The 19,587-nt window shown below is 43.4% G+C and overlaps 2 protein-coding genes across 2 annotated transcripts; both read right to left on the bottom strand.

The window, feature by feature from the left end:
* Positions 1–1,467: 1,467 nt before the first annotated feature.
* LOC128713229 (UDP-glycosyltransferase UGT5-like) lies at positions 1,468–7,345 on the bottom strand. Its single transcript, XM_053808089.1, has 3 exons — positions 7,331–7,345; positions 2,613–3,084; positions 1,468–2,552 (listed from the first exon to the last, which is right to left on the bottom strand). The coding sequence occupies exons 1-3, from the start codon at positions 7,343–7,345 to the stop codon at positions 1,468–1,470; spliced, it is 1,572 nt and encodes a 523-aa protein (XP_053664064.1).
* Positions 7,346–8,561: 1,216 nt separating this feature from the next.
* Positions 8,562–19,309, bottom strand: LOC128713219 (hyccin). The gene is made up of 6 exons (XM_053808079.1): positions 19,160–19,309; positions 18,830–19,090; positions 18,238–18,760; positions 18,044–18,160; positions 8,975–9,460; positions 8,562–8,881 (listed from the first exon to the last, which is right to left on the bottom strand). The coding sequence occupies exons 1-6, from the start codon at positions 19,307–19,309 to the stop codon at positions 8,562–8,564; spliced, it is 1,857 nt and encodes a 618-aa protein (XP_053664054.1).
* Between the last annotated feature and the right edge of the window lie 278 nt (positions 19,310–19,587).

Genomic DNA, 19,587 nt, shown 5'->3' on the forward strand with positions numbered 1-19,587 from the left:
TATCAAGAACAAAACAGAACAAAATGCGCAGGGAAAAACATTAAACATGCATTCGACATGTACAACTGTCAACCGGTGTACGCTTCAATCAGAAGCACTGCATATCACACCAGAAGCACTGAATATTTTCACACATCCACGTAGGTAGCGACTTAGCGGTCAACTGATCGCCATGCGTCACGGGACGATCAAACCGATCAACATTCACACTAATGTTACCCCTTTGGATGATTAATGTGCCGTGACGTTCGAATCTAAGCTCCAGCACATCCACACCGGCGATGAAGCTTTTTTTCTGTGGTTGGCACCTTTATAAAACAAATAAATAACAAACGCTCATGCACGTGCACTCATTTCCTCGAACTGCATTTCAACTGCAGAAAAACAACTACAAGACATTTGCCGCTTTCGGCTTTTTTCCTTTCACAACTCTCCGACTGTATATGCATTACACTCCCGGAACTCCCGCAAGTTCTTCGGCAGTACAGCAGCACAGTAGAACGAATGACACGCCGGTTTACAGAAAGAAGGAAACTAAGCAGAAAAAACGACTGTTTGTATGGCTCACTTGCGGCTACTTGCGATTCATGTCACGTACGTACCCGCACGCATGCACTCACTCACGCAATTAGGTTGGTAGGGATAGTTTTGGGCACTTTTTCTTTTGATTTCAGCACGCTTGCTTGCTCACCTAGCAATCGTCACACATGGGAACGGACTCGTACGGAAAGCACACTGAGTTTCACGCGGAACGAAGCGCACACAGCATGCTTCCCGGAGCACGGTTAAACGTGAAGTGCGCTTGTGAATGATCTTGCCTCTGACTGGCACGGCAACGACAACTCGGATTCGGTGATCATCGCGTTCACTCACACATCATCAACCAAGCTTACCGTACAGTCGTGGTAGGTTTGTTTTGTGATATACTCAAGCTTTTCTGTTTGCTTTTTCGTTATGTTTAAATAAGCTATTTAAAGTATTTTTTTAGAAAAATAAAGAAATAGCAACACAAATTTATTTCTTTTACTTCCATTTTATCCGTGGTTCCGGTTATGAGTCGGAGAGATCATTCATCTTCGATTGTTACTCTCCGGAATGGGTTTACTCTCACAATTTACTCACCCGTTGCTTACAGTTGGTTTGCACTGTTTTAAATAATATAAGCGATCTTTCTCCATAAAAAAATATGCTACGTTAAATCAGAAATAAAGAATATTTATTAAAATGTGTTTATTAAAGTGCTGATATACCAAAAAAATCTCTCACTCTCTCGCTTTGACGTGTTCTGTAACCAAAGCATGTAATTTTGAACGAAAGTTTTGCAATTGCATATCTTTAGGCGCACTTTCATTTTACATCGACGGTAACGAACAGAATAAATGCAGCACATTGAAACATCCAAATATTTTCTTCATTGCTATTTTTTATATCTGCACTTCTTTAAAGTTTCCTCTGATCTGATTTGAATCATTCATTCTTTTGCTTTCTTTTCGTATTTTTTCCACCAAACAGTTTGCCTACGGTGCGACGTAGCAAAATTATTCCTCCCAGCAAAACGATCGCGATCAATGCAATCACATCAAGCAACGCAAAGCTAACCCACGGTAGGTCCAGTCCGGCCGATCGTAGCTGTGGTGCGCCCTTGTAGCGTATCACATACTCTATCCAGTAGATAGCTTCATCCAACGCCGGTACCGGACGATCGCGGAAAATCTGTGACACCTTCTGCATGTTCGCTTTGTAGCTCGGATTGTACAAAACCTCTTCCAGCGCCCATCGGAACGATTCTTCGGTTATGTTGGGAAAGTACAGCTTCACCGCATACCCGCCCAGGGTGGCTTTGTTCATGTTCAGATGCTGATCACAGTAGATCGGTATGCCTACCATCGGTACCGCCCGGTGTACACCCTCCTGCGTCCCCAGCAAACCACCGTGGGTAATGAACACCTTCACATTAGGATGCCCAAGAATATCACTCTGGGGTAACCAGCTGCGTACCAGCACGTTGGGCGGTAAGTTTTTGATGCCTTCGTCCTCAAACTTCCACACAACACGCTGCTTCATGGCACGAAACACTTTCAGTATGACGGATAGCTTCTCCGGTGGCATGTCAGCCGAGCGAAGGTTTGTACCAAGGCTGAAGAAAATCACACCATCCTTTGCGCCATCGATGAAGGTTTGCAGATCGTCCGGAAGTCGTTTTGGTTCCTTGATGTGTAAGCCTCCCACCTGTACCAGGCCAGGGACCTTCGCACGTGTCGATGTGAGTGGGGGATAGCTGTTCAGTAGAATCACCGACACCTGTCGCTCGAGGTCACTCAACCGAGGCAAGGGACCGGGAAGAAATGAGAAGTGCTTATCCGCCATTGCCTGCTGTTCGGGAAGATAGTACCAGGAGCGCAGGAAAAGTTCGTACGAACTGACGAACGAGTTGTACGCTCTTTGGTACAGGGACATGTGATCGGTGAACGGGAGAAACTCGTGGGGAACGTGTGACCAGGCATTCATAAGACCCAGCATTGGACCCATGTACTGGGCGAAGCCGAATGTTCCTGTTAAAGATTGTATAATCAATCAAAAATATTGTTCAACATATCTCCCACTCAGCTCACCTATGGACACGATCGGCACTTTGTACTTATGCGCCAACATTAGGTACGATTCCTGGTAGAACTGCTCGGCAAGTAGTAGATCAAACTGAGTCTGATCATTACGCAGAAAGTCCATCACATTATCGCGTGTGTACGCATACTCTGCCGTTTGTAGACCCAACGGATAAAGGAATTCCATCAACATTTGATGTATAGAGATGTCGGTTAGCTCGTACAGCGAGTCCACCTTGACCGATTTGCCCCAAAAGTCGTAGATGGGATCGATGACTATCTCCGTGAGATTCGGATGAGGTTTCTTTCTTGGATAGTTTGTGATAACCGTCACCTCATGGCCACGGTCGAGTAGTTCCTCCAAAATGCTACTGATCATCATCCAGTGGCTACGCCCGGGGAACACATTCACGGACAGGATTCGCGCTCCAAACGAGCTTTGAAGACACACGGCAAGGAAGCAAACTAATGTCAGGAGATGCTAATCACGGTGGAAGAGAAAATGATACTCCATTAATGCATGTTCCATAGCATCTCAATCCGCTCTAGGAACACATCTAGAATAGACAGTTTAAGAATCAACAATTTTGTTGTGCAATGCGCTGCATTAGCCACGCAAAACAGCTGCCGCAATCAAAACATTATTCTGCTTTATGGTCACACTTTTCAATAGTCATGCCGGGTCACGTTCACAAGTACCGTCCGATGATGACGGTGCAATAAAACTGCGAGATTTATTTAACTACAACTGTATAGCAAGCATCACGCGATGCGATTGCCAGTAGCGAGTAAATACTTAAAGCACTTTGACAAACAACTGCCTCATGCAAGTTACGCAACTCTTACTTCTCTATAAAAAGTTTACTTAATGATACAATTTTCACTCTATCCTACCATTATATAACCGATGAAGTTTTAGTGGGCTTTTGAGACGAATTCTTGTGAGATCACAAAACGGCACGATGTACCTCCGGTGGCAACGGAACCACAACTGGAGCTTGATTTAGCATGCAGCGCACGCCATACGCGACGTCAAGTTCAATGTCGACCTAAGCCTGTTTGCCTTAGAACACCACTTTTTGCGGGCTTATCATGGCGGTCAACACCATCTCAGAGATCCACTTTTGAGAGAGAGAGAGAGCGTTTGAGACGTTAAGCGATTCTCAGATTGAGAGGGAGAAAGGATTATCCGGTCGGTGAGGTGCTCAGGAGCGATTTTAGCTTCCAGAGGATTATTGAAAATTGTCGACATAAATCTAATCAACACGCGTCACGCATGCTGCAAAACATTTTTTTTTCGGAACCGATCAGATGAAACAAAGGCTTGTATCTTTTTTTTGTCGTGCAGTTGGTAAGTGTTCATCATTACAGACAACACCACATATTGTGTCATGCTGCCGTTAGCTAATATCTGTGGACAATTAAATAGTTATAATTATCCAACCTACATCACACACGTCACAATTACCAGAAGGTTAACGATTATGTAGTCGTCCGTTTCGTGAAGGTTCTATTTCAAGTTTCGCTTCACAACGGCCGAGAACAACGCTTTGATATGGTTAGATCTCAAAGCTGATTACGATGACCACAAACTGCAAACTGCGTGCCGTAACAAGAGTTCCACATGCGTCCACGCTGAAATGATAACCAATGGATAAGCGGAAACATTCGTAACTATTTTGAAACATACAACACCTACCTGAGAAACACCCTCAGAGAGGGCCGTGCATGGTTTTCGGATTACAATCGAAGCTCTGTTTCCATTTCACCATTTTGGTTGTAACGATAGTATATATTTTCCTCTTCTGTACAGAGTAGATTTTTGTTTTAATCTTTTTTTTTCCCCAGTTACACCTGTTGCACCTATTCTTCCCGGCACTGCATGTGTTTCCCCCAATAACACGGCTCTATTTCCGGTCTCATCTATAGCCATTTCAATAATGTCCTACTGTGCTGTCCTCCCCACTGTCGCTAACTGCTTTGCTTGGTGTGATTGCTCTAATGTCTGTTTCACGGTCGTGTAGGTTTCCCGGCATCATCTCAAATTCGTCCCACAAAGATGCGGTTAAATGCTCGCTATTAATTATTCCAAAGCACCCAAAACATGCATCGAAAGTGTCCTTTTCAGCACCACCACCATCAGTTGCTTTACGCTATCCTCCCTTATGCCGTTTGTCACGCTTTCATTTTGCGTTTAATATCGGTTTGCATATGGTTCGAGATAAATTACACTGAAAATTTGATACCTTTTTTCGTTAAATATCTGTATATATGTGTTTGAATGTTTTTTTTGTATATATCTATATGTGTGTCTGTATGTATATATATATATAGATTCTCTGCGAACGTTTCAGCAACAATTGCTGAGAGAACATTGTAACCGTCGCCAGGCGAGGCGTGAAAAAAATACGATGAAGTAATGCATTTCTATGCTACCTAACCAGGGAACATACACAAACCATCCGCCACCGCCCATCCTGGCTGTAATAGTTACGTTTTGTGGGCTGGTTTTGCTGATCCTGAATTCTCGCTACTTAAGTATGTACACCGACGATGAAATCTAAACGATTTTGACGTTAACGAGTCTCTGTGTATAATAGGTTTTTGTATATAGCTTCGCTTCTTCTGGACTTTCCTCGTGCTATTAGTACACATTCATCCGGTTTTGAAGAGTCTGCCGACAAAAGTCTTTTGTGTGTTATTGCTCTGCCAGTAGACAAAGACTAAGAAGGGTGTTTTTTTTACAATACTCACTTACAAACAATTTTTGCATGCACATGGTAACAACAGGTGAAAGATTTTATCCTTCTTAAAACATGCTGGAAACGTAACATAACTCAGAGATGATGAATGATTTTTTTTGCTGTTGGGTGGAAAATGAGAGCGTCAAATGATATGTATACAACAGGGGGTATATTCTAACCGGCTTGCCGAGTGCGTGCTTTATAAGCTTTCGTTCTGCGAATGAATGTGTGTATGCCATGTTTCCTACTAGTTAGATAATATCATTTACAACAAGTTCGATCCGATAATTCCTTCGTCATAAGTCTTCGCCTCCTTTCTAGCGCCTTTTGTTGTTGCCTAGTCCTAGCTAATGCTGATGGATCTTTTTGAAAATATGAGTCTTGGTGTTGTTGTTAATAGTTTCTGTTTAGCAAACATAATGGTTAACTAAAATTGTGTACCTCCGTCTAGTCACAAGGAACGCATAGTGAGATCCTAACATGTCCCTAACTTGTCAATCAACCGGTGAATAGATAAATGTGACGCGATAGATGCGAATTTCCTTACTCTATATGTTCGTTTTGTTAGTTCGCTTCGGCTATTGCTTTCCTGTTGTGTTTTGCTGCACTGACATGGGAACTCCAATGGTAAAAGGTGGACAACGGCAGATAAGAGCTCTCTTCCAAGAAGATGTAACAACGATGGGAGATAATTAATAACAGATCCTTTCTCTTTCGCTATGGACCCAAGCGGGAACCAGTACCAGTTATACGCCCGTTCAGGTGATTTCAGACCAAGTACTTCAAGTTAACTATTCCCTTACAACACTCGGTAATATAGACTGTGCTAGAACCGATTCTCGTCTATGTTTCTGTATTTGTTGTGTATCAGTATTGCTTCAATATATTAACATTTTTCTCTGTAATATGAGATACATATTCGGTGTAGTCCCATGTTCATGTTAGTCAAACAAAAAAGAAAAGCCTGCGACCTCATTTCGAATTCGGATTAGCAAATACGACCTCATTGCGTTAAGTTGCCTGTGAATAAATAACGGAGGATTCCATTTTTGTATGCGTGTGTTCCCTTTTATCGAATTACAGAAGAAAAAAACATTAGTTGGCGCAGGATAACGGCAAGGAAAATGGGTCGAATGGGTTGTTTTTGTGAATAGCGTTAGAGAAGCACTGTCAAAGTATCAAAGAAACATATCCCGAGATCTTTCACACAAACAAACGCCTACACAACCACATGATCATTTGTTGGCACATTCAAATGGAAGAATTAAGAAGGGATTTCTTGCTTCCGACGACTGTTGTCGACAACAGTTTACAAATCAGCCCGAGAGTTTCGATGTGAAATTAATGGCTGTGTATTACGAACACCGTCCTGTTCCTTTTTTGTTTCGCTTCCAACCGTGTACAAACTTTTCCCCCGAGTGGACTAAAACATTCTGCTTAATTACTCGTCAAAAACTGTTCCAAACTGTAATAACGCACGCTGTGACACCATCAATGAATGGGTGAGACGCCTAAAGGCACAGAAACACATAAAAAATAACATAAAATCGCCCACAGATCAAAGCTGATTGAATGATTCGGGGACAAACATGCCTGTGAATGTAGTGTTGCCGTGCTAAACGGAACGGATCTTTAGTTCGACTGCTCATCTCAGATTCTCCACAGCTGGTTGTCCGGTGTCGAGGCGCATACGATTGGCATTCAAAATAAACAAAGTATAGGTAAAATCAAAAGTTAATACGACAAACTAAATTTTTTTCAAATGCTTCCCCAACACAAATACATCGAAACAAACATTATCAAGCCAAATCTAGATGGTACTCCAAAACGGGGGAAAGTAAACTTTTACAAGCAGCTACAATTTTCACACCATTCTCGTATCGTATTGAGCAGCTCAAGCGAATGACAAAAGAATGCTTACATTATGGAGCTTTTCTTGCACAACGAATGAACCACTAAGGATGCTAATCAAATGATACTTACTCTAAACTTATTCATTTATACCTAAATTACCCAACGAATTCTTCAAACGCAAGCATGTGCTCGTCGATAGGCCGTTAGCATGGAAATAATGTGGTGATTTTTTTCACCGTTTTTTTCTAAACCTTACATCTGCATATCAGCAGGCAGACGATGCCGAGGGATATGATTCGGAACAGTCGTTTCCAGGGTTTTGTTTTTCTCTTTTGTGTGGGAGTTATTTTACCAGGCATCGCTAAGCACTCACCCACCCGGTGGCGGGCGAGAAAGCACTCGTCGAAAATAGATGATTCGGTAATGACGAGGCTTGAACGTGAGGCAAATGGCGAATATACAATAACACGACATTGTACACTCACCGGTGGGTGGTAAAAGGTGAAGAAAAAAAAGAACATGATACAGAATTATCGCAATCGTTGTACAGTGTTCCACTTCCCGACTTAGTCGTTACGCACAACGGACTAACGCTTTAGGCGGCGGAATGGACAATACAGGCAAGTGCATTATTGAAATGCAAATCCTTCGGACGATACCAATAACAACAATCAGTAGCCGCAAAAACGTGTGGGCACCTTCACATTCATAACAGTTTTAACAACGAGCTGGAGTTGTTAACGGAAACGAATATCTGCAAAATGGAGACAATGAACATGCGAGTGTGGAACGAATGACATAACATAACTATAACAGAAAATGAACTATCACAAGAACAAGGATATGATTAACATATTATTACGGCTTGACATAAACATGTATAAAAACAAATAAACAAATCAAATTTAACACACAAATTAACATTATGGACATAGCCCTCACTGTGCAACGGGTTTGCCGCGAATGTCCTTATTTGGCATTGTAACAAAAAAAAACGCACCAAAAATACTACCTAAACCAACCCGAAGTTATTATCAATCTTTCAGTTTCGCTATAGGACGATTGCGGAGGGGAATATAATAGAAAAAGGAGGAAAAGAATGTATGTGTGCGTATGCCTTGTGGGTGGGAAGGGGGGGGGGGGGGGTTTCTTCAATTCGATACACACTTTTTATATTTAAAGAAGACCTTACAATAGGACTGCAATACTGTATAACCTCACTTCGTGACTATGGAACGGGTGAAGTAAGAAAAAAGGACCGTCGAGAAGAAGGAGAAGAATAAAATTATACGCACATATACACACACACACATTGTCCCGACCCAAACAAAATTACTCCTAGCGTAGTCGAATGGACAATCTAGACTTGACTAACTTGTATACTGCCGTGGTTCTTCATATCCAGTACGGTGGTTTTTATGGTGTTGCCTCCATTGCTGTTGGCGCTGTTGATGGTGGTTGAGCCGTGCTGCTGCAGCAGTTCACTGCCAGAATCGAACGATTCTCCAATGTCGAGTGACTGCTTCCCGAGTCCACCGTTGGCTGTGGCCGCCGTTAGCGTTACGACTCCATCCGAACTGTCGCCGTTGGTCGCGTTGCACGCTGGACCGGATCCCATCAGGATGCTTCCATTCGAGAGCACAACGACAGTCGCCGGTTGGCCACCACCGACACCGGAAGCTGTAATTAGAAAACAGATATTCAACATCAGAAACCTGTTGCCTGCCGTTTCGCCCCATTGTTAGGTTTCGCACCAGGAACCACTTTTCTTACCACTTAATTTCTCCTTCGAGTTTATCTTCTTCGCTGATGACATTAGTGCCTTCGCTTCCTCGACGAGGGATGTTCCGCCGACGGTGATGCCTGCTGCTGTTGCTGCTGCAGTATTGCTGTTCACCGGAAGCGTCACACCACCGCCGGAACCGGTAGAAACCAGCACAACCGGCGTCGTACCGTCCTTATCCCTATCCTTATCCTTATCTTTATCCTTCTCCTTATCCTTATCTTTATCCTTATCCTTATCCTTATCCTTATCCTTTTCCGGTTTCAGTTTCTTGAAACCACCCAGCACCTTATGCGTTTTGGAATCCTTCGGCTTGCCCGGTGTGCCCGATGCCGACATGCCGCCAGCCGTCGCACCGCCACCCTTCATGCTACCGTCCGCCGATGGCAGCCCGCTCTCACCCTCTTCGTTGATGCTGGTGAGATGGTGTGGGCCACCGTTCTCTTCCTTCGTTGGGCCCTGTATTGGAATATCGTCTGCAAGAGTCGGCGTCGGGAGTTGTGTCGTTGTAGCCAATCGCAGCGTGAGTTGCAAAGAGGAAAGTAAAAGCAACGTGAAAATATTAATTAAACTTTTATCTTGCACCTGAACGACCGACCGATAAACAGTTACACCGGGGGTCCGGTTTAGGGGGGGGTTGTTCGGGGCTGGTCTGGGGAGAGAATTTTCTTCAGACCAATTGGAACGCATTGCAACACAAACGGATAAGAGAGTAAACAATTTGCTTTACGTGCAGTAGAGTCGGTGGCCTTGCGGACATGTCCGCGGAGATAGGACAAAGATTCAATCAAGCGGAGAAGGCACATCAAAGAGAAGGAATGGAGTGTAATCCGGCGGCGTAAAAGATGACATTCATTGGACATAGTGAAAAGCCATTCTCCGAAGTTCGATAAGTCCGATTTGTTTGCCTATCGTTTTGTTTTGTCTCCCTGTTTTTTTGTCCTATTTCCCAGTTTAACGTATATATCATGAGATATTTGCTCTCCAGACACAGGATATATGTCACTGAAACAGTTGTATCAGTATTCTGTTTTTGATTCTTGTTTCTTCGTGAATTCTACAAAAACGCAATAGTGCAAATTATGCCGTTGACAATTTTATTCATGCATTGGGCACGATGAAACTTCATTCATTTCTATTTTTCTATTATTCATACAATGAAAACACATTGAAAAACATGAAAATCAATATATCAAACACAAGGACACAAGTCGTCACGTTGCATACTCGCAGGGGATTCGGTACAGGGAATTCGGTACAAGTGCGCACAATAAGCCACTCGAACAAAAAGGCTTCCGGTGTGCGAATGGGGTTAAAGTCTGGCACGTTATTACTAAAAATAAACATTAACCCACCAAAGCTACGTGTTTGTGTTTGGCGCACATTGTAAAATCAAAACCGAGGTACACAAAAGAAGTGAAAAAAAAAACAAATGTAAAAAGAACATATTTAAAAGCCAAAAACACAGAACCAAACTGGTCAAAACAGAGAAAGAAAAAAAGAACGAAAATGCGTATCTGAAAGCAGAGTCGTTCGATGATGTGTTTAAAAGCGCTTTAAACCGAAACGGCGCTATTTATAACGCAAAAATCACACACGACTGCAACATTTACATGTTTCTCTTTTGCCAACCATCATCGACGGTCCTGGAGGTGTACGGTACAAATATTGACAATAATCGTATGCCAGAATAATCTCCCCCCGAAAACGCCCCCACATATTTCGATGCCACCCTCACGAAAACGGGGCGCAACATATGAAAGGAAAACCAAAATCCAATGTAGATGGAAACACGTGACGGTAATACGAGACGAGGTGGTGCTGGTGGTGGTTTTGGGGTGCACAAACAATCTCCGAATACCCTTTTGCACTGACATTAAACATGTGTTGATGTGTATGCCCAGAACAAGCTGAATAAAAGAGATCAACATAGGAGGAACAACCTTAAGCAGATATTAATTGGAAGGACTAGAGAAAATCATAATTTTAATGAGTATAGTGAGAGGAATAGTGCAGCTTTAGATACGCAGCTCTGCTCAATACAGGCCACTCGCTTTACTGTGATAGCATATGAGTCCATAGGGTGCATGATGTGATCTGATGTCTGATGTCCTTCAATCGTTTATCACCTGGTGGCGTAAAAGATTAATAAGTGAACTTTATAGCCTTTGGTGCAACAACAGTCCACAGTGACACGTGAGGTAAATAGAAGCAGTAGCATCTTTCGTATACTGAGTGCATTGAGTGATGATGTTTGCGTGAAGACATCTCCATTCAGCAACATGTGCGAATATAACAAGCAGAACGTCAGCGCAGTACCCTGGCAAAACATGTGACCGAGTTTAGCAAAATAAAGGAAGAAAAATTAAAAAGAAATACAAAATCGCACACTCAAATGGCCAACAGCGGAAAAGAGGCACACACACACACAGCCGGTGGGTTTGCAGCGGAAGCGATTGGGAATTGTAGAAGACGTCATTGGCTTGCCTGTTTCCAACTGTGTACCTTCCGTGTGGCGTCCTACAGATGAAGTGAGGTTAAACGATGGTGTCATTTCATTCTTGCAATCCATGAGCTTGAATGCATTTACGGCACCATCGGCATTTCGTTGGTGATATCTTCTAAATCTGGTGTCATGAAGTGGCTAGATCGACTATTAGCTATCTAAAGTTGTGAATATTACGTAAGGCTCATTCCAATATAGCTCGTTCATATAGCATTGCTTAGCAGTTGCGCGAAGTTGGCCCCTAGATGGTTATTCACCCATATGCCCTCTTGGAGCGGCACGCATTCAGCTATAGCGATCGCTTAAGAAAGGTGGCATCCTTAGTAAAGTCCAGGGATAGTGGACGTTTGTATGAGATGGATCGTTGCCGGTCTTCCATTCACTATCAATGCTGCCAACTCATCGGAGTCCGAATCCTGCAGACTGCTGTCCAGCTCCTCATACAATCGAGCTCCGGCACTAGCACGCGCCTCTGATCGATTTATCGGTGACTGGTTTTTGCTCGAGAGGAACTTCTTGCGTCTCAGCGAGGCCGGGGAGATACTGCTGCTCGAGTTTACGTCCTCCACCTTGCCCGTACCTAACAGCAGCTTGTGTTTGGGTGAATCGGCCGGACTAGAATGTCTTGTCGAGCCGGCCGATCGTTTCGGGGAGTCTGCTTCCTCCTCGATGCTAGCCTGCTTCGCACCAGCGGCACCAGTACCATTAGCGTTTGTCACCGCAGCCGATGTAGTGTTCGTCTTCCAGCCCCAATTTTTCCACTTTCGCGACGATTCTTTCTTTTTCGGTTCGGTACGGGGACTGTTCGAATCTGGGTCGCCACTGAGATCCTGGCTGTTGGTCAATGCAGCTGCAGCCAGAATACTTGCGCTTCCGACAGTAACCGATCCTCCGGTACCAGCAGGCTGTACTACTCCGGATCCACTCGTGGGACCGTTTCCTACATCCGCATCAATCATCGCCAACTTGCTCATCATTTCCTGCTGCGTTGACTGTAGTGCATTCACAAACTCAACCTCCAGATCGTCTGAAGAGCCACAAAACAGGCGAAGTAGCAGGAATCAGCAAACCACGAGGAATCAACAGTAAACCATACCACAAACAGTGGTTTTCCGATAAAACAATGTCAATCAAGTGTACGGTTACGAGTTCCGCAGAAAGGGGAAAAAGATTAAGAGGAAAAATTAGAGGAAAAGAAAGAGAGAAAAAATGATTTGTTACATCGATCAGATCAGACTGGACAGAGTGGCAATGACGGCAAGATAAAACGCCATAGCTCGTTTTCATCACAGCTCAAAAGCAATTCTGCAATTCAGGTGCGTTATTGATGCTGGGGACAGAAGAGTAGTTAAATACAAGATAGAGAAAACCATAGCCAAGAAGTAATTAATTTACATCGCACAGTCCTTTTCTGTACACACCATCGGAACAGGAAGGTGGTAGATATAGACACAGTTTAATTACAATAAAGGGAATGTAGTAGAAAAAAATTCAAAAATTTTTAAGAAAAAAGCACAAGAAAGATGGGAACTAATTTGGAAAAATCAATATTAATAAAAGCAAGTGAAGGATGAACAACTTGAAGATAAAAAAAAAAAGATGGTACAACTCGCACATTAGTTATTATTAGTTAGGTATTAGTTAATTTGATCGGATATTATCACATTCTGTATTTGAGTGGTCCGTCTGCTGAATCGTTTCGCAACATGCAAATCTTTCTCAATGCCCTGGTAAGAAAGACAAATAAGCAGAAGCGCTTTCTCTAGCAAAACATTCGCAATCAATATTTGTTTAACAATGAGATGATCCTGGAGAGTAGAGTTGTCAAAAGCGAAAGTTGAAGACACAAGGTAGAAAGAAAACGATTTGAACAAAATAAATGGCTTATTTTCATGTCGTAGTGAAGAAAACAATTTTGCTCTTCTCATTGTGATAGGGTTGCTGGCTGGCGTTGGCTGTTCAAAACAGTGTCCCCATGGCGGGAAAACAAACTCCCCGTGGGAGAAACCCCATCAGTGGCCAAGCTCGCTTTACGTGAAGGGTTTGTGTAACATTGTAATTAATTGCAGTGGGATGTTAAATTTCAAAACCACATATTTTTCAAACGGACGCCTTCGTACCAGAACTCAACTATTATCGATATCCACGTCGGTCAGACTCAACATGCATGCAATGATCCAAGAAAATTTCCCATCATCGTCACTCGCTCAGCTACGTGTCCACCGTGACCACAAGGACTGGAGGTTGGACGATTATTCAACAAAGATTCCACTTCCCGGCCCGTTCGCATTAAGAGGGAGAGATAGAGAAAGCGAGACAGAAAGTGGTTGATAACGAGCTGTGTGTTGATATATTGTACCGAGAGATTTATGTTACACCTCCGTAAATGGCCATCGACAAATCCTTCCGTAGACTTTTTTTGCGTAATCATTTACAATGACGATACGAAACAATCCGAAGCACACATTAATGGAGTTCGGTCACGTTTTGCAGCATGCTCAATGACATGTGCGCCAGACAGGTGCCTTACTTCCAATCTCACCGGAGTGATGCGATAGTATCGTGACGTGGTTATCTTGTCTCGGTTACATGGTTTAATTGTTCGTTTTTTGTTCTGTTTATAGATTTAAATAATCTCCAAATGGACCATTGGATCGGACAACATTGAAAATGGATATCACATAATTCGTAGAGAAACAATAGTGTTGTGTTATGCAAGGTTAAACAAAACAACGATTTACAGATGATTTAGGTTTTCGTTACGAATCAGAGGGATAACATTTTCAATTACTTCGACCTTCATCGATCGCTTTCGTCTTAAATTTCAAACTTTCCAAATAACTTATGGTCTTATCTATTTTGTTTTGGCAAAGCAATACAAATAGCAATAGGCAATCAAATGATGGCAATGGTTCAAAGAATTATCAAACACTGCATTGAAAGCTCATAAACAAATAATTTGAACAAACTATCTGCATGAATAATGAATTGCATTACTTTATTGAAACGAATCGGCCTCAAAGTATGCAATCCGCCTAACCAACTTGGCTTGTTATGACAAGTGCCGAGAAGGTTGCTTTAACTTTGAAAGCTTATTGCTCATGTTTTATGCATCCATACAAAATCTCTAAAGTTCAGTCACTTTATGGACAAGTTTTTACCAAACAACTACCGAAACTTTTGTGGTCTTAGACTACAATTTCGTGGACTAATTTCGACACCGTTGATTGTGTATTAAATGCGATGTCACTATGCTTCCAAGAGCCTACCGACAATGGGGCGCACAAGCAACAATGAAGGGCATATGGAACAATAGAATACAAAAACACACACACACACCGTGCACTACCACAAACGTCTAGTCGGAAATGGGACGGAAAGTTCCAAAGCGATCCGTTGCAGCCGATCTACAATAGGAAACGTCTGAGGACTTCGGGCCTTGTCTGAACCAACCTTGTCTGACAAGCTAATTAATGTGGAAGAACTGTTTCCGGTGCAAACATTCCCTTTAACCTATGGCATTGTAGTTTCACGCCCCCAAAAAGGACACTAAAGCATGTAAAGGGTTTCTCACAGTCCATCTGATTTCGCTTTCAACAAAAGTGTCTCTGCAAATCGATGTTTTGCAATGAATAACCCTTGCCACCGAAATGTTTGCCTACTGTTCTTAGCTGTAAAGCTAGAATTCATACAAATTTGAGCAAAAGCTTCACAAAGATAACAGCAAGATCGGGACAGTTTCTATATACCACGGGGACGGACAACATCGAAAATAGATCCGCGCAGCATGCAAACGTGTGAGACACGTCATGTACACTCAGGCAATCCTACTTCACACCGACCACACATCAGGATATGATAGAAACATCAGAATACGTCCCATGAGAAATGATAGTATCGCATCCACTTGGGCGGTAATAGACAGTAGTTTGAGGGACAGAAACATCGAAGGAAGATTTAAACTTTAAACTGAAGAGGTCCATTATCATTTCCTCGTGCATTGGGATACGCCACACCGAAAGAAACACCGGTACACGAAAAAAAAACATTGAGTTATGAGCCACAAAACTTACTTTCTAAACTTTGGCACAGTTCTCTTCCTTTGGGCACGTCTTGTTACATCCCGGACAACTCATATGTGTCATTTCATCGGAGAAGCATACGCCCACTTTCACGAAACTCACCTTCTGCTGTATTCTCGTGTCTAGATCCCTAAAGATCTTAACCGCACGGGCGTATGTCGAACTTTAGCGTAAGTGGAGAGTGAGCAAAAAGTTATACTGCAAATTTATTTCACACCTATCTTAAGATTATTATCAGAATTGACATATGCTTCGCAGCAGGAATATTGGACCAGGGTAACTCAACGATCTTTAAGCAACAGATCCAACCACCGAATTTTTCGTAGTGTTGGTCCATTTTTCGAATTTTCGAACGTCTGGCAAGAGTTATTCACTATCTGGTTAAGGATGGTTTCGACTAGCACACGAACTTGTTCCATTTCATACAGCTTTATTGTTGCCTGTGGTACGAAATTTTCTTCTAGTATCGGAGAGGAAATCATAAAAACGAAACAAACGATTAAATAACACCATCGACATTGGTGTGTACGGTACAAGTGTACAAATGTAAAGGAATCTTTTACAATCCGTCCGCTTCGTCGCGTGAATGAGGACTGAGGCAATAAGAACCCATCAAATATATCGTGTCACAATCACGTTAAAGAGCAATGTTTCTATTCAGAACCGTCCACCGACTGTAACAAACCAGACGGTGGGATGGAAAGCATAAACAAACAAACACAAACGCTTGGCGAATAAAGTACACCCACAATGTGAATTCCCAGTTGCTCCCATCCAACTTCGTACAAGGGCGTCGCAAACAACTGCTATGTTTCTGCCTTTTTAGCCAATAATTACCTCCCCGAGCCACACCACGAGCCATGCAGCTATAGTTTATCTCTTCCCAGCAAAAAGAAACTGTTTCAATTCTTGCCGTTTGCTTTGCTTCTTCGTACGACTCTCGTTTCCACAAACGGATAAACGTGGCATGCTTTGATAACACAGATGTGGGATGATGATACTGATATCAAATGCCATCATCCAATGAATGTAGGAAGCGATCTTGTTCGGGGAATCCGTGTGCGAATTGTGATACCGAATCCCGGACCAAGCACAAATGTGCTGAGTAAAACAGGAGAAAGGTAATCATTTACCGTACCATCGCTGGTGAGAGATGCTGATCCGGCATTCAGAATGTGACGCGATTCGAATTATCCTACCCACATACACTCCCGGCTCGTCTGATACGTTCGACTGAATCAGATTGACGATCCCATCGCAAAAAGTCAAGCAAATTACCTACATCGTTTTGGAACGCGCTTCAACCAATTGTTCCGCAGTGATCCGCCTACACTATATCGGAATGGATCCGCTGCTGTCTTTGGGATCCTTTAACTGATTACGACACGCAACAGTGGCGCTGTTGACAGATACGGTGTGATTACGGTGATTTGAAGCATTATCATTGAAATATTGCCCATTGAAACATTGGATAGAACAACCCGCTAATTGGTTGCTTCTGTGTACGCATTGTGAGACTTTCGGAACGGGTAAAACAGCTTGTGGAATTTTTTTATGCAATTCAAACACATGTTATGGGTGGGAAGGTTGAAATGGTGTGTTGACATACTAGAACGAATGGAAACATCAGGATCAGGGTATTCTGGTATGAGCGGAACGGCAAATCAATTAATAAAACCAAATCAAAATGCCTTTCCGCGCGGCCCAGAAGATCTAGAATTTGTCTCGGGGCTTTTTGTTTTGAGGAAAGATGTCACATCACCGAGGGACAGTGTTGCACCAGATGTTACGTGGAATATTAATACCCGTGTACCCCAGGGAGAAAGGGAGATCAATAATCCAAAACAGCTTTAATGTTTCACTAATGAACAAACTAATAGGTTAACATAATACCGCACCACCGTAAATGGCAGCAAAAAGAAGACAAATCAATGACCGTGGACGCGATACCACTTTGAAGATAATGCGTTTTTTTTTAAATCGATGGTATGCGTATGAGAGCAAGGCTAGTAACAGATGAAGGAAGAATAAAATTTCCAAAACAGAATTAACGAAAACCAAACAAACAATTTCGCAAAGAACACCACATTTAACAACGAAAAAGCTTAAAGCATCGGTAAATGGGCCCGTTTCTAGCTAAGCGACGAGAAAGAAGCGGCCGCTGAACGATTTTGGTTGATTGGTATTAGATGGACAAGTAGGGTAGAAATGAAGGTGAATGGATTATCGCCATTCCATTTGGCAGGTGGTGACTAATGGAGCTAGAGTGCCGATTCGAAATTTTCGGGCACTTGCAAAGTTCATCAATTGTGTTCCACAAATCGTCACTCCGTCAACACAGCCTTTTGGGTGTGGCCTTCCAAAACAGACGGAAAAGATTGGAAGTGCCACACAGAAGGGGTTAAATTTAACGGATGGAATCTTATCGGCGTAAAGCGACCGCCAACAAAATAGGACACCGGACCACCTACCTGGTAGCTTCTTGGTACGGAAGGAGGCGTTTGTAATCATCGACTTCGACACCGTCACCGTAGTCGTAGCGGGCGTCAGCGCAACACTAATACCCATCGGACCGTCACTGGGTTGACCTATAGGTAGAAGAAAGACGAGCAACAAATAAAATCAAACATGGTTTCACAAAATATTCAAACATTGGCGAACCTACCGGAAGGATTGGCATGCAACGAGTTGCGTATCGCATTCGTCACCAGTATCACCTCGGGAAGCATTTCGTAGCAGGCGCGGCTGTGCAGATCCGTCACCGCTTCGATCGCTGCCGACGCAAACTCGTTAAACATGGCGAAGTAGTTGGCATGTGCCAGCTCCACCAGGAACTGGGCGTTCACTGCGATCCGTGGCGGTGGACGGACGACGTGTGATGGAGCAGCCATCGCCATCGGTTGTTGGGGAGAGATCGGATCATTACCGTACGACGAACGGTGCATGTGGCCACCCGGTACCTTCGGAAAACCCTGGTTCACCAGCAGCGAAGTCGTTTTGCACAGGTGATACAGGGCGGGTTTGTGGATCTGATTCAGCTGCTGGTTGTACGTAAACAGCAGCGCCGTCATCACCTTAAGCCGGTTCTGCGCGTTGATCGATTCGATCGATGGTAGCGGTCCCCAGTTAATATCCTTATTGCTATTCTCCTCCCACCTTCGTAGATCACTTGGTTGTAGACTTTTTTCCTGTAAAACAAACCAACCCGTTTTTAAAAATACCTTTCAAGTACGAAGAACTCTACAACAAACGCTTACCTCGTGGTATACGGATGCCTGCGCCAGGACGGGCATTCGAAAGGACACCACCTTTGGACTGCCATCGTCCGAACTAACCTCAATGTTGTAAATGCAGATCAGTAGCGTTTCGATCGACCGACAACCTTTCTTGTCGCCGAGAGCCACCGAGTTTAAATACAGATAGATCAACATCGGCACAAACTGCAACGTAAACCGGCGCAGTTCAACCTCGTTTGATCGATAGAAATTGCACAACTGATTGCATATGGGATGGATTAGCTGTAAAGAAAAGATCTTCGAGAATGAAAACAACATGCCCCGGTTGTCGAACCGACAGTTGACACTTACATCCTTGTATTTGATCCGCTCATTCAAGATGGTGTACAGAGCCTTCGAGATCTCGAAATCATTCTCGTGCTGGGCGGCAAACGTACGCAGTTCCGATTCCTGCAGGGCACTGTAGTCGGAAATCCAGTCGGCAATGATCGCTTCCGCCATTGCTTTCTTCTACCGATGCCGATACCCACCCGCACGCCACTGACGTTTTGTCACACCAAAGTGTTAAGGAGCACACCGGTAATCCCGTCTTGTCGGAAGTATTATCTATCCTCCGAAGCCTTTTCCCTGCGAAATCTTCGCTGCCGGCTCACGTGCTACGTTCTTCTCCTGTTGCGGCACATCCGGAGGCAATCCTTACGTCAAATCGTTTCGACGCCACGTCCACGTGTATAAATCTTCCGGCAATCGAAAACCAAGTAACAGAGCTATTTGTTCGA

The sequence above is a fragment of the Anopheles marshallii genome, chromosome 3, assembly GCF_943734725.1.
Source record: "Anopheles marshallii chromosome 3, idAnoMarsDA_429_01, whole genome shotgun sequence".
NCBI classification, from domain to species: domain Eukaryota; kingdom Metazoa; phylum Arthropoda; class Insecta; order Diptera; family Culicidae; genus Anopheles; species Anopheles marshallii.